General features: G+C 49.0%; 2 protein-coding genes across 3 annotated transcripts; one reads left to right on the top strand and one right to left on the bottom strand.

Moving 5' to 3' along the window:
• Positions 1–193: 193 nt before the first annotated feature.
• Positions 194–11499, bottom strand: BSDC1 (BSD domain containing 1). 2 transcript variants are annotated; one of them, XR_009420004.1, is made up of 12 exons: positions 11480–11499; positions 10626–10686; positions 9980–10096; positions 8631–8798; positions 8496–8550; positions 7479–7594; positions 6397–6465; positions 6178–6259; positions 5009–5530; positions 3264–3367; positions 1192–2251; positions 194–1090 (listed from the first exon to the last, which is right to left on the bottom strand). XR_009420004.1 is itself a non-coding variant. In XM_059488887.1 (11 exons), the coding sequence occupies exons 1-11, from the start codon at positions 11488–11490 to the stop codon at positions 2219–2221; spliced, it is 1338 nt and encodes a 445-aa protein (XP_059344870.1). In that variant the 5' UTR covers positions 11491–11499; the 3' UTR covers positions 194–2218. The 2 variants fall into 2 exon arrangements, 1 of the variants encoding a protein (XP_059344870.1); XM_059488887.1 differs by having other exon boundaries at positions 194–2251.
• Positions 11500–11611: 112 nt separating this feature from the next.
• On the top strand, positions 11612–22991 carry ZBTB8B (zinc finger and BTB domain containing 8B). The gene is made up of 5 exons (XM_059488886.1): positions 11612–11654; positions 13106–13975; positions 16465–16643; positions 19147–21733; positions 22028–22991. The coding sequence occupies exons 2-4, from the start codon at positions 13108–13110 to the stop codon at positions 19456–19458; spliced, it is 1359 nt and encodes a 452-aa protein (XP_059344869.1). The 5' UTR covers positions 11612–11654; positions 13106–13107; the 3' UTR covers positions 19459–21733; positions 22028–22991.
• Positions 22992–25854: the final 2863 nt, after the last annotated feature.

Genomic DNA, 25854 nt, shown 5'->3' with positions numbered 1-25854 from the left:
CTGGCTGGTTTTATGGGGTCACTCAGAGCCCTGAAAAGTAAAGGACAGAGTTTGAGGACCGGGTGGATTTATGGGGTCACTCAGATCCTGAGGAGCCTGGGGCAGTGGGGATTTCTTTCCCTCTCCTGAGGGAAATGGGAGGAAAGGAAAATTTGTGTCATCCCCACCCCGGAGGAAATGAGAACACGGCAGAGACTCTGAGAACTCCTTTAATCGCTGTTAACTGCAAGTCTGTAAAAGGTTTGGAGAAAGTCTTTGTTACAAAACTACCAGCAGCTGTTAGAATTGTTCCTGGTTTGTCACCCCAGCTAGAAAAGGCTCAGGGAGATGTGGAATAGTTCAAGAACAGAGAGAATATTGCACAACCAACCCCACGGTTAATTCCACTAAAAGAAGGAAAGAAAGTGACACAGATGCTGCAGCCTCGAGCTCTGCTGTGGGATCAGCTGGGGATGTCCCCATTGATGTCCCCTGCGTCCGCTGCCCTCCACAATCCCAGCCAGGACAAGGAGAGGCTCTGCTGGACCCAGGGCTGTGGCAGGACAGGGATGCTCCCACCTAAAGAAGGAAAAGCCAACCCCAAAACCCCAACTCTTCCAAGTGCACCTCGTTTGGTGCTGTCCAAAGGCAGCAGGAAAACCCCAGGACAAAGACAGAAAGTGTCACCCCAGCACCCCAAAGGCCAGGGAGGGCTCTGTCCCCTTGGGATAACTGTGCAGGAGCAACATCCCCTCTTGTGACATGAAACTGCCCCAAAAAGGAGCTGTGGGGCTGAAGGAGTGAAGCAAACAGTGCCAGGGCTTGAGTGAAGGAACCCAAAGCTCGTGGTGGCTGCAGGGCTGGCACAGGTGGGACAGGGCTCAGATGGGGACACACAACAGGGACACCCCAGTTTGGGAGCCTCTGTCCCCCCAGGCTGGCCAGGCTGAGATTGAGGTGCTCTTTGGGCCAGGATGGACCTTTGCAAGGGCTGTAGTGGCCACCAACACTGGGGTTCTGTCCCCAACTGACCCAAATTACTGCCAGCCCAAACCAGTGCCACCAACATTGGGGTTCTGTCCCCAACTGACCCAAACCAGTGCCACCAACACTGGGGTTCTGTCCCCAACTGACCCAAATTACTGCCAGCCCAAACCAGTGCCACCAACATTGGGGTTCTGTCCCAAATGGACCCAAACCAGTGCCACCAACATTGGGGTTCTGTCCCCAGCTGACCCAAACCAGTGCCACCATCACAGAGGTTCTGTCCCAGTTGACCCAAACCAGTGCCACCATCACAGAGGTTCTGTCCCAAACTGACCCAAACCAGTGCCACCATGTTCTGTCCCCACCTGATTCAAACCAGTGCTACCAACACTGGGGTTCTGTCCCAAATGGACCCAAACCAGTGCCACCATCACAGGGGTTCTGTCCCAAACCAGTGCCACCATCACAGGGGTTCTGTCCCAAACCAGTGCCACCATCACAGGGGTTCTGTCCCCACCTGATCCAAAGCACTGCCAGCCCAGCAGCAAGAGCGAGCCATGAGGATTTTCCTTGGAGAATTTAACTAGAAAGACACAAAACCCAGAGCAGGAAGGTGCTGCAGCTGCAAAGTGGGGGAGAGCAGCAGGCCTTGGCTCTTGGAGGAACTGCTGGAAATGGGAATTTCCATGAGAAAAAGCTTCCAAGACAAAAAGCCAGGCAGAAGCTGAGGGTTTGGCAGGGGTTTGGCTCCTTCCAAGGTCAAAGCCACGAGCCAAGTGCTTTTTGTGCAGCACCTGCAGCCCTCAGGCCCTCCCTGGGTGGGAATTGCAGAGCAGTGAGCAGAGCAGGCACAGCCACGTCCAGGAGCCTCTCAGGTGAGGGTTCCACGTGCACACACGAGCAGGGAAGGAGCCAGCTGGCAGCCTGGCAGCACCCAGCACACCTGGCAGGGCTCTGAGTGCCCAGCTGGCCCCAGGACCCCTCACTCTGCCTCCTCAGGGTCACTTTTGGCTTGGCCAGTCTCTAGGACCTATGGAGAAGTCGGGCTCCTGTGTGCCAGTGACCTCCTGCTTCCTCCTCCTGGAGCTGCAGGGGCCACTGGAGCTGCCCCCAGGTTTCTGCAGGAATGGGAACTCCTCCAGGCTGGGGGTGCAGCCCCAGCACAGTCACACACAAAGGAACAGCTGGTCCAAGTCTGAGTTCACACTGGATGGTGGAAATGAGCCTGTGACACACACTGCAAGCAGCTGCTTTATTCCCAGTCTTCCCACTCTTCATCTTCCAGCTGCAAACAAGAGGAAATCCATTTCTGAGCTGGTTTCAACTGTTTGTGTCTGTAAATCAACAGATTTCCCCCTGGGAAAGCTGCACACTCACCCCACCAGCCCCTCTCTGCACCCTGAGTGTCACCATGGTATTTTCTGAAAAATCCTCTTTGCCCACGAGTTTCTCCTGGGAGGCTGAGATGCCTCAGAGAGGAATGAAAACAAAAATTATCTGATTGCTGCTCCTGTGTTTTGCTGCTTTGGAATGTGGCTTGGACATTGTTTACCAACAGGTGAATGTCTGATTGGTTCTATGTGAATTGTTTTTTTAATTAATGACCAATCACCATCAGCTGTGTCAGACTCTGAGTCAGTCAGAGGATTTTATTATTCATTCTTGTGAAACCTTCTGATTTATCCTTTCTCTTCCTTTAGTATAGTTTTAGTGTAGCATTCATAATAATAAATGTAATATAATGACTATAATATAATAAATATAATAAATATAATATAATATAATAAATATAATATAATTAATATGATATAATAGATAAAAATAAATATAATATATTACTTTATATAATATCATATATTATATTATATTATATTATATTATATTATATTATATTATATTATATTATATTATATTATATTAATTACACGATATTAGTAAAAGAAATATAATAACTAAAAATGAAAATAAATAAAATAAGTATTGATATAATGTATATCATAAATACAATATAATAAATATAATATGGTATAGTATAGTGAAATATAGTGTAATACAATGTAAAATAATGTAATATAATGTAAAATATGATATATATAATATAATATAATATAATATAATATAATATAATATAATATAATATAATATAATATAATATAATATAATATAATATAATATATCAGCCTTCTGAGAACTTGGAGTCAGATTCTCATCTCTCACCTCGTCCTGGGCACCCTCACAAACCCCACCCCCTGAGGGGCTGGTGATGCTTTGGGGGCAGTTTTTGTGCCCTGACTCACCTCCCCAGACATTTCCACCCTGGACAGTGCCAGCTGCACCTCCTCCTCCGTCATGTCCAGATCAAAGTCCTTTTCCCAGTCCTCGCTGATGTCCGTGCTGGAGCCTGCAAGCACAAATGTCCCCACTGAGCCACCAGAGCTGGCCCCAAAGCCTGGAATTCCCAGGGCTCAGAGCCACCACATTCCCAGGAACACAGATGGGAGGGGATCCTGCTCCCCTCACAGCCACGGGGAGAGGTGGATGCTGAAAGAATTTCTCCTCTGGCCTGGGAGAACAGGGACGTGTCAGGTTCCAGCCACACAGAAAATGACAGGAGGGACTTTGATATGGGGGCTGCCATTGTGCCAGCAGGGATGACAGGCGGAGGGGAGGAATCACCACATGCCCTCCGCAGAGCACAGCCTCTCCTGGCAGCCCAGGACCAAAGGGCTGCTCTGCTCTGTCACAGACACATTTTATGGAAAAACCTTTCCTTGGGATTTTTCCTCCTGAGAAGCTGTGAGGCCTCAGGAACAAAATGCAAACGACGATTATCTGCTGCTGTGGAATGCAACAGGGGCATCTGGGATTGGCCCATGTTAATTGTTTCTAATTAATGGCCAATCACAGTCAGCTGGCTCAGACTCTCTGAGCCACAAACCTTTGTTATCATTCCTTCTTTTTCTATCCTTAGCCAGCCTCCTGATGAAATCCTTTCTTTTGTTCTTTTCGTATAGTTTTGGAGAAAGTCATTGTTACAAAACTACTAGCTGTTAGAATTGTTAATATAATATATATAATAATAATATATAATATATATCAAATATATATATATTATAATATATATTATATATATAATAATGATATATAAAATATATATTATAGATAACATATTCTATTATATATAATATATAAAATAATATATAATATATACCAATATATAATACATTTCAAATATATATAATTATATATTAATACATAATAATAAATATTTTCCTATATAATCTATTTTATATATAATATATAATATTATATATTAATTGATATATTAATATATGTTATGTAGTATTCACGATATATTATATGTAATAATATATCATGAGTACTATATATTAATATAATATAATATAATATAATATAATATAATATAATGTTATATTGTATTACATTATATACTACAATATATAATATACATAATAATGTATATTATATATTTATTAATTATATTAATATATACAATTATATATAATATATATTTCATATATATTATATAAATTAATATATTAATATATTGTATATTATTCATTATATATAGTATATTATAATAATTGTAAATTATATAATAATGTATCATTAATAATATATAATATATAATATATAATATATAATATATAATATATAATATATAATATATAATATATATTTTTATATTATATATCTTAAACATTATAAATATAATATAATCCATAAATATAAAATATATAATATAATATAATATAATATAATATAATATAATATAATATAATATAATATAATATAATATAATATAATATAATATAATATATATAATAAAACAATAAATCAAGCCTTCTAAAACATGGAGTCAGATCCCCATCTCTTCCCTCAGACCCCTGTGAACACTCACACACTGCTCAGCCAGCAGATCATTGATTTATTTCCCTTTCCTTTCCTCTCCTCTCCCCCAGCACCACAAACGCAGAGCTGTCCCCAGGACCCCTCCCAGCTTTCCCAGCCCCACACGAACCTTTCTGGCCGTTGTTGGAGGGGGTGGATTTGCCGCTGTCCGAGTTGAGCTCGAAGACTCTCAGGTCTGTGGGTCCCTCCTCCCTCGGGGTCTCTGTCCTGCCCTGCCCTTTGCTCTCCGTCTCTCTGGGCTCCGTTCCAGCTGCCAGCTCCGAGGATGCTGCTGAAGGCTGGCCAGGTGCACAAGGCTGAGCAGCCTCTGGGGGCTTTGGCAGCGAGCTCTGCTCCTCCAAGGTGGCCTCCACCAGCCTCTGGCAGAGCTCTGGGGCTGCAGCTGCAGTCTGTAGCTGGGCGGCAGGCACAGGGGCAGGGTTTGCAATCTGAGTCACAAGGGACACGCTGTCGCTGCTCTCCGAGGGGCTCTGCTCCCCTGGCACCTGCTCTGGGGGCAGCACAGCCCAGCTCTGCCCACAGGGAGCCTTGGGGGCAGCAGCCTGGCGTCCCTCTGGGCTGGGTGCTTTCTGTGCTGCTCCTGGAAATGTGATGTTTGCACAAGGCAGGGGGGACATCCCCAAGAACTCCTCTGTAGGGAGGCAGAAGAGAAGTGAGAGATGTTTCAGCAAGGGCAGCAGCAGCTGGGCTGGGAGCTGGATTGCAGAGAATCACAGAATGTCCTGAGCTGGATCTCACAGAACCACAGCTGAATTTCACAGAATCACAGAATGTCCTGAGCTGGATCTCACAGAATGTCCTGAGCTGGATCTCACAGAATGTCCTGAGCTGGATCTCACAGAATGCCCTGAGCTGGATTTCACAGAACCACAGAATGTCCTGAGCTGCATTTCACAGAATGTCCTGAGCTGGATCTCACAGAATCACAGAATGCCCTGAGCTGGATCTCACAAAATCACAGAATGTCCTGAGCTGGGAGGGACCCACAGGGATCACCCAGTGCAACCCCTGGCCCTGCACAGACACCCCAAAAATCCCACCCTGGGCATCCCTGAGAACCTTGTCCTGGAGCTGTGCCAGCTTTGGGGCTGTGCCCATTCCCTGGGGAGCCTGGCACCCTCAGGGGGAAGAACATTTCCTGATTTCCAACCTCAAAAACCCTGACACAGCTCCAGAAATTCCCTCAGATCCCACCACTGCTCACAGAGCAGAGATCTCTGTGATTTGTGGCAGTGAGGAGGAGCCACCACCCCGTGAAAGCCCCAAAACCTGTCCCACCTTCATCCTCCTCCCAGCCTGGCTCCTCTTGCTGCATGCTCTGCTCTGCTCGCTGCTTCAGAGCCTCCCTCCGGGCTTCATCCTGCAGGAATCCAACACAGCAGCTGCTCACATGCCCAGTCCCCTTCCTCCCCCAGCCATTTCACCATCACTGACCCCAAGGCTCAGCCCAGATCTGTTTGCCCAGGAAAAGCCCCCCAGGGACCCCCCCAGACCCACCTGCTCCAGGCAATGCAGTTTGTAGAAGTAGCGCTGCCAGAACTCCAGGTGGGAAACAGCCACAGGGACCTGGGAAAGGGATCAGGGAAAGGGATGAACCCCTCAGAGGGAGAGCTGTGCCCTCAGAGGGAGAGCTGTGCCCTCAGAGGGAGAGCTGTGCCCATCAGAGGGAGAGCTGTGCCCATCAGAGGGAGAGCTGTGCCCTCAGAGGGAGAGCTGTGCCCATCAGAGGGAGAGCTGTGCCCATCAGAGGGAGAGCTGTGCCCTCAGAGAGAGAGCTGGGCCCTCAAAAGGGGAGCTGTGCCCCACAGAGGGAGAGCTGTGCCCCTCAGAGAGAGAGCTGTGCCCCTCAGAGGGAGAGCTGTGCCCCTCAGAGAGAGAGCTGTGCCCCTCAGAGAGAGAGCTGTGCCCCTCAGAGAGAGAGCCGTGCCCTTAGAGGGAGAGCTGTGCCCCTCAGAGAGAGAGCTGTGCCCCTCAGAGAGAGAGCTGTGCCCCTCAGAGGGAGAGCTGTGCCCCTCAGAAGGGGAGCTGTGCCCCTCAGAGGGAGAGTTGTGCCCCTCAGAGGGAGAGCTGTGCCCTCAGGAGAGCTGTGCCCCTCAGAGGGAGAGCTATGCCCCTCAGAGGGAGAGCTGTGCCCCTCAGAAGGAGAGCTGTGCCCTCAGAGGGAGAGCTGTGCCCCTCAGAAGGAGAGCTGGGCCCTCAGAGGGAGAGCTGTGCCCCTCAGAAGGGGAGCTGTGCCCCTCAGAGGGAGAGTTGTGCCCCTCAGAGGGAGAGCTGTGCCCTCAGGAGAGCTGTGCCCCTCAGAGGGAGAGCTGTGCCCCTCAGAGGGAGAGCTGTGCCCCTCAGAGGGAGAGCTGTGCCCCTCAGAAGGGGAGCTGTGCCCTCAGAGGGAGAGCTGTGCCCCTCAGAAGGGGAGCTGTGCCCTCAGAGGGAGAGCTGTGCCCCTCTCTCCTCCCAAAGCAGCTCCCATTTTATTCCATCCGTAATTTTTCCATAGTTTCCACCCCAGCCACAGGGCACAAAGAGCTCAGGGCTTTCCTGCAGCATTCCCCAGGTCAGGAATTGCCATTTTGGGGCCTCACCATTTTGGTGTAGAGTGCCCTGATGGAAGGGCTGGTGGCCAGCAGCTCTGCAATCTCCCCTTTCTTCTCCTCCAGGCTGAACTGAGCCAGCCAGGCCTCGAGCAGCTCAGCAGGGCCTGTGTGGGACAAGCACAGGGACAAGAACCCTTCAGTTTGGGGAGGTTTCACTGGGGCACAGGAGGAGGGAGACACAGGGCTCAGAAATGCTCTGCCAGCTCAAGGCCCAATTTAAATTGGGTTAGGAAATTCAGACTAAGCTGGCCCTTGAGGTAAGAGCCAGATCTGCTCTTCTACAGCCAAGCCCTGCTGGCCAAAGGTTTCAGGGAACTCCAGCTGGCCCCCAAATCCCCTAGAGAAGCAGCCCGGACCCCCTGAACCCCCCAAGGGCAGCCCCTGAACCCCCCCAGGGGCAGCATCCTGGTCCCCAAACCCCCCAAGGGCAGCACCCTGGCACCCAAACCCCCTTGGGGAGCACCCTGGACCCCCTGAACCCCCCAAGGGCAGCCCCTGAACCCCCCCAAGGGCAGCATCCTGGTCCCCCTGAACCCCTCTGGACCCCCTGAACTCCCCAAGAGCAGCACCCTGGACCCCCAAACCCCCTTGGGGAGCCCCCTGGACGCCCTACGGCAGCACCCTGGACCCCCAAACCCCCTTGGGGAGCACCTGGACCCCCTGAACCCCCTAGAGCAGCACCATAGACCCCATGAACCAAGGGGAGCACCCTGGACCCCCTGAACCCACCAGGGCAAGCAGCCTGGACCCCCTGAGCCCCCCAAGGGCAGCACCCTGGACCCCAAACCCCTTTGGGGAACACCCTGGAGCCCCTGAACCCCCCTAGGGCAGCAACTTGGAGCCCCTGAACCCCTAAGGGAGACCCCAAACCCCCTTGGGGAGCACCCTGGACACCCTGAACCCCCCTAGGGCAGCCCTTGAATCCCCCCAAGGCAGCACCCTGGAGCCCCTGAACCCCCCTGGACACCCTGAGCCCCCCTAGGGGAGCCCCTGACCCCCCCATACCATCGGGCTCGTTGCAGTAGGTGGCTGGGTCGGACTGGAGGCTGTAGAGACGAGCCTGGAGGGGACACACAGGGACAGCTGTGAGGGCAGGGACAGCAGCAGGGCCAGGGGACAGGCTCAGGGTGCCACACTGACCTTGGCACTGTCGTAGGGCTCGGTGGTGCCCGAGGGCGTTGCCATCAGGGTGATAACGTCACAGTCTATGGTCTTGTCCGGAGAGGGAGCGAAGGTGTCCGAGATGACCCCCAAAAAGTCAGACAGGCCCTTCCTCACCTTCTCTGTGGCACCTGAGCCCTCTGCCCTCTGCAGGGGAAGAGGCAGCACAGGGTCAGGGACACCCCAGGGTTCCTGGGAATCCTTAAGGAAGCAGGACCTGACCCCTCAGGAAGGGGGAGGCGGGGGACACCTGAGGGGAGCTGAGCTGAGGCTTTGTGGGGGAAGCAGAGCGGGTTTGGGGCTTTGTGGGGGAAGCACAGCCAAGTTTGGGGCTTTGTGGGGGAAGCAGAGCCAAGTTTGGGGCTTTGTGGGGGAAGCAGAGCGGGTTTGGAGCTTTGTGGGGGAAGCAGAGCCAAGTTTGGGGCTTTGTGGGGGAAGCAGAGCCAAATTTGGGGCTTTGTGGGGGAAGCAGAGCGGGTTTGGGGCTTTGTGGGGGAAGCACAGCCGGGTTTGGGGCTGCTGGTGTGGGGTGGGGCTGTCCCAGTAGCAGCTGGGCAGGGCTGAGGGTCACAGCTCATGTGGAGTCTGTGTCACCTTACACTGACACTGCCAGTGTTCCCCCTATAGTGACACTGCCTGTGTCACCCCTACAGTGACATTGCCAGTGTCCTCCTACAGTGTCCCCTTGCGTTGACACTGCCACTGTCCCCCTACAGTGACACTGACAGTGTCCCCCCTACACTGACACTGCCAATGTCCCCCTACAGTGACACTGACAGTGTCAACTTACAGTGACACTGCCTGTGTCCTCCCACAGTGACACTGCCAGTGTCCCCCTACATTGTCCCCCTACAGTGACACTGCCAATGTCCCCTTACAGTGAGACTGCCAGTGTCCCCCTACAGTGACACTGCCACTGTCCCCCCTACATTGTCCCCCTACAGTGACACTGCCAGTGTTCCCCTACAGTGGTGTCCCCCTACAGTGTCCCACTACAGTGACACCACCCATGTCCCCCTACAGTGACACTGCCAGTGTCCCCCTACATTGTCCCCCTACAGTGACACTGCCAGTGTCCCCCTGCTCAGCACAGTGGCCAGGGAATCACGAGGGAGTGACAGCACAAGGGGAGTGACTTTAATCTGCAGGAAATGGGCTTGGATGGGATATCGGGCAGGAATCCTCCCTGTGAGGGCACTGGGATGGAATCCCCAGAGAAGCTGTGGCTGTGCCATGCCTGGAACGATGCCAGGCGGGGTTTGGAGCAGCCTGGGAGGGTGGCAGGTGTCCCTGGCGTGGCAGGGGTGGCACTGGGTGCCCGTACTCACTGCCAGCCTGTCCTTGACCACGCTGGCCGTGGCGGCGATGGTGCAGGCCGTGTCGTGCTGCACCACCTGTGTGAACTCAGCCAGGTCCCTCTTCATGAACTCCAAAGCCTCTGTGGACTGCAAGCACACAGCACATGGATTCTGCAGGGTTTTGCTTCCCCAGCAAAGCTGGGATTGCTCCCAGCACGTTACAAAAATTCAGGTGGGAGAGTTTGGCCCAGATGAACCCTCACCCCAACCTGGGCAATGCATAAAACCAGAATAACCTGACCAACAACAGCACCTGCTCTGCCCAAAACACATTCCAGGAGGCTCTGAAGCCAAGAGCAGGAAAAACACAGGCTGGGAGAAGCCTGGCTTTAGGTTTTGTGTGTAATTAACACAGGCAGTGCTGTCACAGCAGGAAGTTCCACACCACAGAGCCACGCTGGAAGCACAACCCCCTGCTCAGGGGGTGATCTCCACATCACAGAGCCCAGCGTGACCCAGGGTTTGTTTGACCCCCTACAAATCCATCCCAAATCCGCTTCGGGGGGACCCTCCCGGGATGGGAGGAGCTCCGGGGCCGCCCCGCAGGCCCCGCCCTCCCGCTCCCGAGGCTCCCGGTGGCTCCCGGAGGTTCCCGGTGGTTCTCACCGGTTCTCACCTTCTCCTTGACGGCCTGGTAGCTCTGCTGGAGCCAGCTCCGCCACCAGCCGCCATCCTCCCTGCGAGGGACAGGCACGGCGTCAGCACAGCCCACACACAGAGCCCGAACCCAGAGCCAGACCCCGAACCAGGATCCCGCACCGAGCTCCCAAATCCCATGTCCTGACCCCAGATTCAGATTCTATATTTCGATCCCAACCCCATACATGGAGCCCAGAGCACAGATCCCAATCCCAATCCCAGCTTCAGACCCCGATCCCAGATCCCAAACCCAGATCCAGATCCCGATTCCAACCCCAAATTCAGACCCCAAACCCAAGTTCGGACCACAGCCCCAGATTCCAACCCCAAACCCAGATTCAGATCCCAGATCCCGACTCCAACCCCAAATTCAGACCCCAAACCCAGATTCTATCCCCAGACCCCGATCCCGGATCACAGCCCCAGACCCAGATCCACACCCCGACCCCAGATCCACATCCCAAGCCCAAATTCCAACCCCAGATTCTATCCCCATACCCCAACCCCAGATTCCAACACCAGACCCCGATCCAGACCCCAGATCTCGACTCCAAACCCAGATTCAGACCCCAACCCCAGACCCCAACCCCAAATTCCAATCCTCGATTCCAACCCCAGAGCCCAACCCCAAGTTCCATCCCCCGATTCCATCCCAGACCCCGGTTCCAGCTCCCACCCCCCAAACCGCAGCCCCGGCCCGGCCCCGCTGTCCGGTCCCGTCTCGCCGCCCCCCTGCCCACGGGGTCCCTGTCCCGTTCCGTTCCCGTTCCGTTCCCGTTCCTGTCCCGTTCCCGTCCCGGTCCCGCCGCCCCCCGGCCGAGCGCCGCTCACCCCTCCGCCATCTTGGCGGTGTGACGTCACCAATATTTACCGACCCCTCACCCCGCGGGCCCCGCCCCGGAGCCGGGCCCCTCTGACGTCACTTCCTGCCCCGCCCCGGGGGCGCGGCCCGGGTACGGTGGCCGGGCGGGACCGGGAGCGGGACCGGGAGCGGAGCCGGGCGGAGGTGAGTGATGGGCACCGAGCGCTGCCCGAGGCGGGCGGGACGCCTTCCGGGGCACCCCGGTACCGGGCAGGGCGGTGCTGACAGCAGAGAGGGCTCCCGGTACCGGGCGGGACGTGCCGGGCGATGCCGCCACCGGGAGGTCGGTGCTTGGGGCGGCGGGGGATGCCGGCACCCGGCAGGGTGGCACTAGGGGATGCCGGTGCTGGGAAGGACGGTCCTTGGTGTCCCGGGACATCCGGTGGGTATCGGGCAGGACGGACCCCCGGTACCGGGCGGGACGGTTCATGGCGGGGTTCGGGATCCCCGGTACCGGGCAGGATGGTCCTTGGAGCAGTGAGGGATCCCGGTACCGAGCAGGATGGTGATGGCGCGGTGGGCTATCCCGGTACCGTGGCGTTCTGGGGGATGCCGGTACCGGGCAGGACGGACCTCGGTGAGATGCGGGACTGCCGGTACCGAGCAGAGCGGAGACGCGGCACCGGGCGGGAAGGGGCGTAGAACCCCCGGTACCGGGCGGGACGGTCCTTGGCGGTGTCTCTGCCTGTCCCGGTGTCCCCGGAGCGCTGGGAAAGGGTGGCAGTGGCGATGTCCCCCGGGGTCCCGGTGTCCCCCTGTCCCGCTGTCCCCTCCGTCCCGGTGTCCCCGCAGCGCTGGGAGGGGGTGGCAGTGGAGGTATCCCCACTGTCCCGCTGTCCCCTCTGTCCCCCTGTCCCCCTGTCCCGGTGCTGACTCTCCTCTGTCCCTGCCCAGTCATGGTGGTGGCGATGTCCCTCCTGTCCCGCTGTCCCCCCTGTCCCTGCACTGACCCTCTCTCTGTCCCCACAGCCATGGAGCTGCCAATGTTCCCCCTGTCCCCCTGTCCCACTGTCCCTGTCCCTTCACTGACCCCCTCTGTCCCCACAGCCATGGTGGTGCCGATGTCCCCTCATCCCGCTGTCCCTGTCCCTTCACTGACCCCATCTCTGTCCCACTGTCCCTGTCTCTTCACTGACCCCTCTCTGTCCCCACAGCCATGGAGGTGCCAATGTTCCCCTGTCCCACTGTCCCCTGTCCCTTCACTGACCCCCTCTGTCCCCACAGCCATGGAGGTGCCAATGTCCCCTCATCCTGCTGTCCCTGTCCCTTCACTGACCCTTCACTGTCCCACTGTCCCCTGTCCCTTCACTGACCCCATCTCTGTCCCACTGTCCCCTGTCCCTTCACTGACCCCTCTCTGTCCCCACAGCCATGGAGGTGCCAATGTTCCCCCTGTCCCACTGTCCCGCTGTCCCCTGTCCCTTCACTGACCCCATCTCTGTCCCACTGTCCCCTGTCCCTTCACTGACCCCATCTCTGTCCCACTGTCCCCTGTCCCTTCACTGACCCCTCTCTGTCCCCACAGCCATGGAGGTGCCGATGTCCCCTCATCCCGCTGTCCCTGTCCCTTCACTGACCCCTCTCTGTCCCCACAGCCATGGAGGTCCAGTCCTACTACACCAAGCTGCTGGGGGAGTTGAACGAGCAGCGCAAGCGCGACTTCTTCTGCGACTGCAGCATCATCGTGGAGGGCAGGATCTTCAAAGCCCACAAGAACATCCTGTTCGCCAACAGCGGCTACTTCCGAGCGCTGCTCATCCACTACATCCAGGACAGCGGGCGCCACAGCACGGCCTCGCTGGACATCGTCACCTCCGAGGCTTTCTCCGTCATCCTGGACTTCCTCTACTCGGGCAAGCTGGATCTGTGCGGGGACAACGTCATCGAGGTGATGTCCGCGGCCAGCTACCTGCAGATGACCGACGTGGTCAACTTCTGCAAGAGCTACATCAGGTCCTCGCTGGACATCTGCAGGAAGATGGAGAGGGAGGCCGTGGTGTTCTACCAGGCCGACAGCGGCAGCTCGGCCAGGGAGGGCCCCTCTGCTGGCTCCAAGGCTGCTGTCCCCGCGTCCTCCGTGCAGGAGAAGGTTCTGGAATGCCAGAGGGACCCTCCCTGCGGGGAGTGCAGTGGCTGTCACCCCTTGGAGGCGGCGGCCAGGGACCCTCAGAGCAGCGTTTCCCCCGATGGCTGCAGGAGGGTGGAGCCCAAGGTGGAGTTTGAGGCCGAGCCGGCGGCGGCGGCGGCGCTGGAGCCCATGGAAGAGGGGCAGCCCCTGGAGCTGGCCTGCAATAACCTGCACATGAAGCAGTTCCTGGAGGCTCTGCTGCGCAACAGCTCGGCCCCGAGGAAGGAGGACGTGGTGCATCACTTGGTGCGGGGATTTGAGGGTAGGGCTGAGGAGGCTGGAGTGCCCGTGAGCTCCATGGTGGACATTCACAGCGACTGGTATGGTGAGGACACAGGTGAGAGGACTCAGGGGTGCGGGGCAGGAGGGAACAGCTTTGTTGGGCTCCTTTTGTTACTCTTGTCCAAGAATATTTTGCTGAATTTTTGGCACGCTGAAATAAACTCTCGTTGTGCACTTTGAAAGCAGCTCTACTTGTTTGTTTGGTGCAGCCCGTGGCAGGTGAGTATTGCTGACAGCTCTGCAGCTCCCAAATCACCCCAGACTCCACTTGGAGTGATTATTCTTTCATAAACAAACTCACTGGGATCTCGTTGAATGTTTTTAAAGAGGATTTTTCCCTCCTGATGGTCACAGAGCAATCCAACAGGAGGGGTCTGCTGCAGGACCTGCTGTTCCCATCCCATCCCAGCTCCTGCCACTGCTGCTCTGTTTGCAACTTCAGAGGGCAGAAATCAGCTTTATCCAACACTGAGGGAATCCTGTGAGTCCTTTAGGAGCACTGAAAGCTTTGAATTCTGTGGTATGGCATAAAAATGAGGATTTTTTCACTTTCCAGCTGCCCCAGCACCAGCTGGGATATCTCAGAAATATTTCCTGGCAGCACTCTCAGGAAAACCATGCCCATGTGCATTTCTCCTGATGTGGACAATAAAGATTTGGGCATTTTATCTGGTTTTTCATAAGTGCCTTGTCCAAACAGCTTTGTGAGGACAGGAGGTGGCTCTGCCACACTGTGAGTGCCACAGGTGCTGAGGATGTGACAAATGCCACAGGGCTGGCACTGACTGTAGCCAGCAAATTTATTTTCCTGTCATCTGCAGCTCAAGCTGCCTGTGTGACTTTAAAGCCAATAAAAAGTGACAAATCCTCTCAAGCAGGGCACTGATAAAATCACAACTGCAGGTTTACTCTCAGAGCAGGGCTGTCACCACTCACGCTGGTGCCTTTTGATGTGTGCCAAGGCAAGAACATCCAACACACAAATTTCACTTCTCTTTTTCCTCTCTCAACATCTCCAGGCTGTTCATGAGTCATTAAAAGGGAAATGCTCCCAGGGTTTGATAGGGAACATCAGGAGTCCTGCCAGTGTAGCAGAAATGTTAGTGAGAGATGGGGTTTGAGTAGGAGTGAGGGAAAAGAAACCAAACCTTCCTTTCCTTCTGTTTCTGTGCTAAAACAGGACCTTGGAGCAGTGAGGAGAGTGGGAGTTTCTCAGCTTTCAGTGCTGCTGCTGCCTCAGCTTCTTGACAAGGCACCAGAAATGAGAAACACAAACTCCTGGTAAAAGAATGGTGCACTCAGGTTAAGAGATGAGATAAATTTCACGTTTTTTCAAGTTTCTACCTCTGTTCCAGTCATCCTTCAGAGCAGAAAGAGGGAAAACTGGCACTATAGAGCCCTGGAAGCAAGGCAGGATTAAGAACTGGGTTTAAATGAAGCTCTGAATGCCCAGCAGGGATTTGCAATCCCTTGGGAAGCTCCAAGACTCTCACTCACATCATTAATACCAGACACACCTTTTTTGATAGTGGGTTGGATGAACCTTAATGCAAAGGATGCTCTGCAGCCTCACCTGCTTGAGACACAAAACATTTCCCTGAATCAGGGCCTGGAACAGGGAAAATTAATCCTTTGGCACAACATCTCCACTTTTCTGCTGGAAGGGAAGCTGGTGCTGAAAAACTTGGCAATGCCCACCTGTCTGCAAAATGAGATCTTCAAATTTAATTCTGTTCTTGCACCTGACTCCATAAATTGTGTATTACTTGTGGTTTGGTTTTTGGAACGGTAAAATATTGTCAGGAAATATATTGGAGTCCTTCACCTCGTTATTCCCAACAGGAAGGGAGTAGAAACAGAGTCATATTTTCATATATAAATATGAAAGAACGTGGCCAAAATGTGCTATTTCTGCCTGCAGTTTGTGTTAAAGGTTTTAGTTTTTGATGCTGTTTAATGCTAAGAGTAAGATATTTATGGATTTTTATACCTAAATATGAAAGAACATGGCCAGAATACGCTATTCCTGCCTGCAGGTTTGTGTTAAAGGTTTTAGTTTCTGATGCTAATGGTTTAATAATTTTTAAAGAAAGGAATAGCCAAAATTTGCTATTCCTGCCTGCAGGTTTGTGTTAAATGTTTTAGTTTCTGATGCTAACGGTTTAATAATTTTTAAAGAAAGGAATAGCCAAAATTTGCTATTCCTGCCTGCAGGTTTGTGTTAAAGGTTTTAGTTTCTGATGCTAACGGTTTAATAATTTTAAAAAAAGCAAGTGGCTGAGAAGGAGCAGAGACACCACTTGACTAGAAGCAGATTATTGGTGCTTCCTAAATGAAAATGAATGTTTTGCTGTGTTGAACACCAGACAGGCTGCTTTTCCAGGGCACTGCAGCTGCCTGAATTCTGCAAGGGCACAGCCAAGGAACCCCCAGGCGAGGGAAGATGCAGCTCCCGCCCGAGCCTTGCAGCGAGCAGCACCAGGAGCCCTGGCAGCAGCCCTGGCAGAGGGTGCCCGAGCTCACAGGCTGTGTTCTGTCCCCAAGGTGACGTGCTGGTGGTGCCCATCAAGCTGCACAAGTGCCCCTTCTGCCCCTACACGGCCAAGCAGAAGGGGATCCTGAAGCGACACATCCGCTCGCACACCGGGGAGCGGCCGTACCCCTGCGAGACCTGCGGCAAGCGCTTCACCCGCCAGGAGCACCTGCGCAGCCACGCGCTCAGCGTGAGTCACCCGCACAGCCCGCTCGCCTGCGGGGGCACGGGGGTCACGGGGGGTCACGGGGGGTCACGGGGGGTCACGGCCTCTGCGGGCTGCCTCGGGTTTTAGCTTTTCAGGGTCTTCAGTGGGTGGCTCTGGGGATCGTGTTAGGGGATGGTTGTTGTTATTGCAAGGTGGCCGCAAAGCTGGGAAGTGATTGGCATCTGACTCCAGGGAATGCTGAACACTGGCCTTGTTAAAACTATATTATGTGACATCACAGCTACATTAAAGAGAGATACTAGACTAGACTAGACTAGGCTAGACTAGGCTACACTATAGACTATACCATTCTATTCTATTGTATACTACACTATATACCATACCATACCATACCATACCATACCATACTATACTATACTATACTATACTATACTATACTATACTATAACTATAACTATAACTATACTATACCATTACTATACTATTACCATACAATACCATACTATAGTATTCTATTACTATTTTATTACTATACTATACTGTACTGTACTATACTACACTACACTACACTATATTATACTATAACTATACTATACTATTACCACACTATTACTACACTATACCATACTATAGTGTTCTATTACTATTTTATTACTACACTGTACTATACTATACTGTACTACACTACGCTACACTCTATACTATTACTATTACTATTACTATACCATACTATAGCATTCTATTACTATTTTATTACTATACTATACTATACTGTACTGTACTATACTATACTACACTACACTATATTATACTATAACTATACTATACTATTACTACACTATTACTACACTATACCATATTATAGCATTCTATTACTATTTTATTACTACACTATACTATACTCTACTACACTACGCTACACTACGCTACACTCTATACCATTACTATTACTATTACTATTACTATACCATACTATAGTATTCTATTACTATTTTATTACTATACTATACTACACTACACTACACTATGCTACACTATATACTATACCATACTATTCTAATCTATACTATGCTAGATACTATTCTATACTATACTATTCTATTCTATACCATACTATTACTATACTATTTTATACTATACTATATTGTACTGTTCTATACGATGCTACACTATACTACACTACACTACACTATATACTATACCATTCCATTCTATACTATTCTATGCTATAGTACACTATGCTATGCTATTTTATATTATTCTATTCTATTCTATACTACAATATATACCATACTATTCTATACTATAGTACACTATGCTATATTATTCTATACTATAGTGTACTGTACAATATTATACTATACTATACACTATGTTATACTATTTTATACTATGCTATTACTATTTTATACTATACTATTCTGTTCTATACCATACTGTACCATACTATTCTGTTCTATACTATAGTATTCTATACTATGCTACACTATACCATACTACACTATGCCAGATACTATTCTATACTACACTGTATCATACTTACTACAGAAAAACTTGTGGCTGTCTGCTGACAGTCAGGACACAGCTCTGAGTGACTGGCCAAGGAAACAAAACAATCCTCAGCAGAATGCAATTACCAAATTCCTTCAGGTAAATAATCTTCCAGCACATTCCACATGTGCACAAGCACAGGAGAAGCAAATGAGATAAGAATTGATTGGATTATTCTTTTCTCTGCTTTTCTCTGTTCAGAGGGCATGTGGATACCACAGATGGTGAGCTCTCTGCACAGAGTAGGAGACAAAACAATTCCTGCTCCAGCTGGGGACCAAGGACAAATGATCCAAATCTCAGCCCAAGAGCACAAACAACATGGGCTGAAGAAGGATGGAGCTGTAATTGAATAATTAACTTGAATATGCAAATAGACCAGAACTTATGAAAATGTGAGATCTCATGACCAAGCTCTCTTTTGCTTCCATCCTGGAGCATCCAGGCAGAGCCAGGACTGTGGCCAAGGTTCTGCCAGGGTCTGGCTGTTTCCCTGTTGTGGCAATCTCTCCAAAGCCTCAAATTGCCTTTTTCCCCCAAATTTGCTGTTTTCCATGCAGGTCCATCGCTCCAACAAGCCCATCATCTGCAAGGGCTGCAGGAGGACCTTCACCAACAGCCTGTCCCTGGGGCATTTTATTTTCCTAATCTGTTAGGTTAGATTTTGGGAAGGAATTCTGCAGGGTGGTGAAGGTGTGGATTCCCCATTGCTGGAATTGTCCCAAGCCAGGTTGGAGGGGACTTGGAGCAACCTGGAATTGCTGAAGGTGTCCCTGGGCTGGACAAGCTCTAAGTCCCTTCCAACCCAAACCATTCCATGATTGCTACACTTGGGTAGCCCAGATCTTTGTGGGCAGAATAACGATGGCGATTCCACTCCCCTCCAGCTGAAGTGTGGCTGTTTCTCTGTTGTGGCAATCTCTCCAAAGCCTCAAATTGCCTTTTCCCCCCAAATTTGCTGTTTGCCATGCAGGTCCATCGCTCCAACAAGCCCATCATCTGCAAGGGCTGCAGGAGGACCTTCACCAACAGCCTGTCGCAGGGGCTGCGGCGCTTCGGGCTCTGTGACAGCTGCACCTGTGTCACCACCACCCACGAGGACTCCCTGCCCATCAACCTCAGCCTGGTGGAAACAGCCTCAGAAGGGCAGGAAAAAGGAGATGCTGACAATGATTGGCCCATCTATGTGGAGTCTGGGGAGGAAAATGACCCAGCTGAGGATGATGATGGCGATGACAAGCAGGAAATCCACCGCAGTTTGTCAGACAGAGAGACTTTGATGTAGCAGTGAGAGGAGAGGGGGAGCACTCAGAGGTTCCCTGGCAGTGTCTGTGACAGAAAACTCCACATTTGCTCAATCAGTGACACTGTGCTGGTTTTTATTATTCTGGGTTTTAATTCAATTGTGAGGAGAATTGGATTTTTTGATACTTTTTAAGTTTTCAGTGCTGTGCACCAGAAATCTGTGAAGAATCTTCATCTGGGGCTCACAGAGGTTGGACTTGAGCAGTTTCTCTGCCTGCTGGTTTTGGGTTTGCAGGTGGAACACCTCTGGGTTGTTTTGGGGACAGGTTTTTTCAAATAATGAGTCCTGGTCCTTAATCCCTGATCTGAAAGGGACGCCACCTTTCCTCTGAAGATGACATAAAATGTGGTTTACATCTCTTACCTTGGGACTTTTCCAAGCTAATCTGTGATCTTCTATCTTAGGACAGTGTTATCTAAGTGATGAACCATAAATGTTTGCTGAGACTGGGTTTGACCTGGAAACCAGGGCAGAAAAACCATGATAACAAAAAAAACCCCAACAAAAATATGCTGCTGCTGAAAGGATAGACAGGAAGAATCAATCTCTTTACATAATTAATTGCAATAATTTATAGGTCAAGCTTTTCTTTCTGAATTTTTACTGCATCTTCCTCTCCTGAGAGCTCAGGCCGTAGATCTTCAGCTGTGTCTTTAATGTCACTCAGAATTCAGTAGTCTTGGCTTCAATATTAAACACAAAAATGGTGTTTTAGTGGCCAGGACCAAGAGAAAACCCCAAATTCTTTTCAGCTTTTTACAATAGGAGTTAAAAGCTGTCAGGCAGATTCCTTGGGAATTCTGACTGTGGCACTTTGAATAACCAGACCCACACCTGGTGCAGCTGAGGAGCAGTGAAATATCTGAGCTGTGATATAAAAGAGCTCTGAATGCCCTTTTGGAATCATTTTCTTCCTCTTTTCCTGTAACTTCTTTTCAAATTCGGGTATCCTCTCATGATTTATGTTTGGTGATTTTATCCAATATTTATTTTCTTAAAAAACCTCCACTGTGGACCTCCTGTTTCTTTGCTGGGGCAGCTAAAACTTTACAAAGGAGGTGAGATTTTGTCACCTTTCCAGCAGCAAGTTTTTTAGAGCTATCAAAACTCAGGCTGGGGAGCTTTAGAAGAAAACCCAGCACCACCAGAAAGCCTGTTTGCTTTGGGGTGACCTCCTGTTCCCTGACAAAGGGACAAAACTGAAATATACTGTGAAATAAGACTGTTAATGCCTCTTCACTCTGCTGTTCCCAAGTGTTTCACGAAAAGGCAAATTTGATGAGTCTTTTTGGCTGGAGCAGGATTTTTTAGACAGATTTGGCTGACAAAGAGTGAGCAGTTCCTCCCACTTGGTGCTGTTTCCTGAGGGTTTTTTGGTGTAAAGATTTTTCCACTTGGCAAACCTAAAAAACCCCAGAGCCTTCTGATTTAACCAGGGTTTGTTCTGCATACCTCGTGCTTTTCTTGTACACGTTGAAAAAGAACTATTCAGCTCCTCCCTCTGCTTCACCCAGCAGTGAAACTGCCCCATTATCATGTCAGATTTATTTGTGAGAGGTGATCCTGCTCTCACAAGTGCAGCCAAGGGTTCCTTGCCACACCAGGTAGGATGAGGAAAGAAGAAATAAAGTTTTTTTTAAAGAATTCACTTTATTGGTGGCTGCTGCAAAGAGCAGAAGGTGAAGAGACTTCTTCTGGAGTGGTGTGCTCCAAGTTCTTGATGATGTGCTGGATTTATTTTCTGTCCCTTAATTTGGGTGATTTTCAGTCATCCCTGTTCCAGAACAGCTGGAAATTGGAGTTAGTATGAGCTGGAGCACAGGACAAGACCTTTACAGAATTCCCTGCTCCAGAGCCCCTGGTTTAATCAATCTGAATTAAGGGACATTGAAGGGACAGCTCATGGAGGTGCCACTTTTGGAGCTCCTCTGAAATCCTGCTGTGCTTTTGGCTCCTTGGTGCTCTTGAGCAAAATGTGGGGCTTGTAAATCTCGCTGGAATGTTTGGAAAAGCACCTTCCAGCCTCCCAGGGCTTGTCTTTTGGACTGCTGGTGAGTCCACCCAAAACCACGGGGTGATAAAGGAGGGACTTTCTGCCTTGAGAGCCATGGGTAAATCTGATTTTTTTTGGGAGACTCGCTGATGGAAGTGTGGCAGGAATGTAAATAGGGATCAAATGAATATTGAGAATCGTGAAGATTCCACCTCACTGTAAATATTGGTAGAGGCCACAAGAGCTGGAGTATCAGCTCAGGTCTTGTAAATCTTGCTGGAATGTTTGGAAAAGCACCTTCCAGCCTCCCAGGGCTTGTCTTTTGGACTGCTGGATTTTTGCTGAGTCCACCCAAAACCACGGGGCGATAAAGGTGATAAAGGAGGGACTTTCTGCCTTGAGAGCCATGGGTAAATCTGATTTTTTTTGGGGGAAACTCGCTGATGGAAGTGGGGCAGGAATGTAAATAGGGATCAAATGAATATTGAGAATCGTGAAGATTCCACCTCGCTGTAAATATTGGTAGAAGTCACAAGAGCTGGAGTATCAGCTGAGCTGCCTCTGGCTCGTGCTCCACGAGGTTGGGAAGCTCCTGGTGTGGCTGAACTCTGCTGACTGAGCCTGGGGAGACCTTGGAGCAGGGAAAATGAACCCTTTGGGAGCTGCAGGAGTGGCTGCAGAGACTTTTCCCTTCCCCCTTAGAGATTGTCCTTGTGTGTTCGTGCCTAGAGAATGGAGCTGTCAGGGGCCGGGTGGGCGGGGGGAGGATTTTCCACAGGGAAATTTCCACCAAACTCGGTGGTTCCTGTTCAATTGTCATTTTGTGCTGCTTTGTTTTGTTTTCTGTGGAGTCTTTTCAGCCTTTGGGTGTAGAAGAGGATGGAGTTTATTTATCCACATGCTTGTGACCGGGGTGTTCATGTAAATCCGTTTTCTTGTGCTTTTCCACTTCGTTTTCTGGATGTTTTTTCCTGAAATCTTCCATTTGTAGATCCAGCCTCTACAAACTTTGAGAAAATGATGTTGGCTGTTTAGAAAAAAACCTTCCTGTGGTGCTTGATGAAGAATCAAAAATCATATTTTTAGGGGAGCTATTTCTAATAGAATCTCTTTCTCAAAGGTTTTTAAAGGCCGTGAAGATGACATATCTTAAAACTTAGCTGGTTGTACTTGACTTTGTTTAGAAATACACATTTTCATGTATTTTTGCACAGAAATGCACTGTATTTCACTGAAGGAATACACGCTGCACTGGTGTTTGTAGTGCATTTAACCTCTTGGTGCAAAGCCCTTGTAAATCTTCCAGATGTGGTCGTTGAATTTCCTGATGTTTTGTAAGACAGTTTCATAACCCAAGTCCTTTAGTCCAGTAATGATGACAAATTCTTATAAACTGACCCTTATTTGTGGAAGTGACTGAACTATATTTGTGGATCTTGGAGCATTCTGGAGTTTTTTGATTGTCTAGAAAATAAAACTCTCTGAGAGGGTTGCTTTGATTTTTTTTTTACCCTTTAAATGTTGACTGAGTAAACCTGAGAGTGTCTAGATTGAGGCTCACGTTTCAATTTCTGGCATTAAAATTAAATATTTAATGTTTCCATTTCATTAATTTGGTTTAAAAATCAACATATAAATTTTTGGGGACAGCTAGATTGCAAGAAAAATCAGGTTTTTTGGAAGGAAAGGACTAAAAGGATTCTGTTCACTTGAACCCCAGCCAAGTGAGATTTTTAGATAATATTTTATTTTATTAATTTTTTAAACAGTCTTTGTAGTTTTATGTTAATTCAACTTTTGAAACTTCTCATTTTTCTTGCTGGGAAGCAGACACTGATCCCAGCTAGGAGGAGATGCATGTGGGGAGGACAACACCCCAATTATCCTTTCCAGAAAATTTTAAATTATATTGAATATTTGACAAAAAATCTCGCTGCAAGTAGACATTTTTACCTATTTTTTTTTTTTTCATGAAAGATGTGAGATGCTGAAGAACTCAGAGGGATGAGGGTGGTGATCTCCACCCTTGGTGAAAAGGATTTTTTTTGTGGGGGAAGGAAGAGGAGAGCGGAGGTCAGAGAAGTTGGGAATGATTTGGGGAGGAGAATTGTTTGGGTCCAGCCCTAAGCCATCAAGGTGAGCTGAATGCAAATGTGGGACATTTGGGTGTTCCAGAAACTGGGTAAGATACGAGCTTAACGAGGGTTTAATTGTTTAATTGATTTGGGGTTCCACCAAATCTCAGGTTTTTCCTAAACTGGGCGTTGCTGCCAGAGGGAAAATTCCTCCCTGGACTGGGGGTTTAGGGCAGGACATTCTGATTTCCTGCTCATTTGAAAAAGGAAGAGATCCCCTGGTAATCCATGGGTTTGTACCCAAGACTTGGATTTGTGCTGGAACACAAAGGTGGAGCTCAAACCCTGGGTGATTCAACTCTCCTGGTTTGGTCCTTGGCAAAGCTGAGGACAGGAACGATGATGCAAATGAATAAAACCCAAATGCAAGCTGGCAGTGATCACATGGAAATTGTAATCTCATTCCTAATTAATTTCTAGGCTTTGAACAGTTCCTTAAGTTGTTCTAGTATAGGCTCTGGAGTTTTCCTTGGTAAAAAACATCCCTGCATAATTAAAGTTAGAAGATGCACCATCACTGAAGGCTGGGATTGATGAGGAATATTTATTTTGAGGAGAACAGAAATATTTTAATTGGTGCCACTGTTCATTAAACTATTATAATATATTACATGATACCGTTATATATTATTATTGTTAATCCTATTTAGTTACCAAACCCAAAGAGAAATGTATGTTAATTTTTCTATGAGCAAGAAAAATGTAATTTTTTAGTGTGAAGAGCAAACTCTTTGCACTCTGGCTGCGAGGAGCAGCTCCTTCACCTCCTTCACACAGCTGCCAAGCACATTCCCTCTGGATAAACTCTCCAAACAACAGCTCAAGTGGAACTTTCTCAGCTGAAATTAGCTCTAAAATTTAGAAACACGACCTAAAAAAAATCCTCTCTGATGTCTGGGATTGTTTGGGATGCATTACTGTGCACAACAGGATGAAATCAGCCCCATGGATGAGAAAAGCAAAGTTTGTTCTGTGGATCCAAAGCACTTGTAGCATCTGTAAAAATTCTAATTAAGCTACTCCAGATAGCACTGAAATTTCCCCCCATATTTTTTAAATTCTCCTGGCAGAAGGAGAACCCTCAAGCTCCTGTTGACATTGACACAAAGCTCACAGACAGGAGTGAAAGCACCACCCAGGCAAGTCAAACAGAACAAATACCTCCAGATAATTCTTTTCCAAGGGAAGCTTTCAGCTGATAAAATAGTTTTTTCTACATTTCTGCCCAAATTATGTAGAATGTTGAGCAACAAGGTGTCCCTGCCCATGGTCTTTCAGGTCCTTTCCAGCCCAAACCATCCTGGGATTCTGTGGTTCCATGTTAAATTAAAAAAGCTGCTACTTACTTGGCTTGACAGGCAAAAATAAGCTTTAAAGAAATTAATCCAAATGGTATTAAAACCTGATACTACAAATAAATATTCTGGTTTATATATTAAACAATCTGATGGTTTAGTTGATTAAATTGTTTATTTCTCAGTGGTAAGAGCTGTGAGAAGCTGGGGTGAATTCCAGTTGTTCCATGTTCAAGAATGTTTAATTTAGAATCTCATAGAAGCAGAATGAAGATTTTAGGCCTGGGTTTGAAAGAAGAATCTACAAAACTAAGAAAATTTATGAAAAATGGGGAAATAAGCTGGAAAATTAATATTATTACATATACATTCATACATACATACACATATATATACTATATATATATGCAAAATATGAATGGATATAAATTGAAGATGAATAAATGTATATGAATTAGTGGGAGAGCGGTTCTAATGATTAAAGGAAAGAGCCTTTGGATTGTTATCTTTAGATAAAGTCTTTAGTCAATTTTGCTACACTTGCAAAGAAAGATAAATTGTTTCAAGGTGGAATGTCTGAAGTTAGAGAAGGGAAGGCCAAAAATGCCACAAAGGCCTGGGTTAAGGAAGAACGGTTTCCATGGGAAAATAAATATTTATGAAAAATAACTAGGGCGTCAAAATCACAGAAAAAACCCTGGTGGTAAGAAGAGGAAGGAGAAAGACACTAAACTTCGAGGGAGAGAAGGTGAGAGGTTCAGGTTTCGCTTTCAGCCATGCTTTCTTCAGAAGATAACAGATCCCAACAGAGAAAAGAAGATGTCACATCTCCTTTGGAGGATGCTGCAAGAGAAAGGAGAAGGATTTGGGTCATCGAGGCCCCTGCTATAGATAAAGGTGTGAAAAGGAGGCATCCAGGGCATCCCATCCCCGCTGCTGGGGCCGGGGCAGG

Source organism: Ammospiza nelsoni, chromosome 25 (genome assembly GCF_027579445.1).
Source record: "Ammospiza nelsoni isolate bAmmNel1 chromosome 25, bAmmNel1.pri, whole genome shotgun sequence".
NCBI lineage: Eukaryota > Metazoa > Chordata > Aves > Passeriformes > Passerellidae > Ammospiza > Ammospiza nelsoni.
The sequence above is the reverse complement of the archived record's forward strand: the minus strand, read 5'-3'. Positions and strand labels throughout refer to the sequence as shown.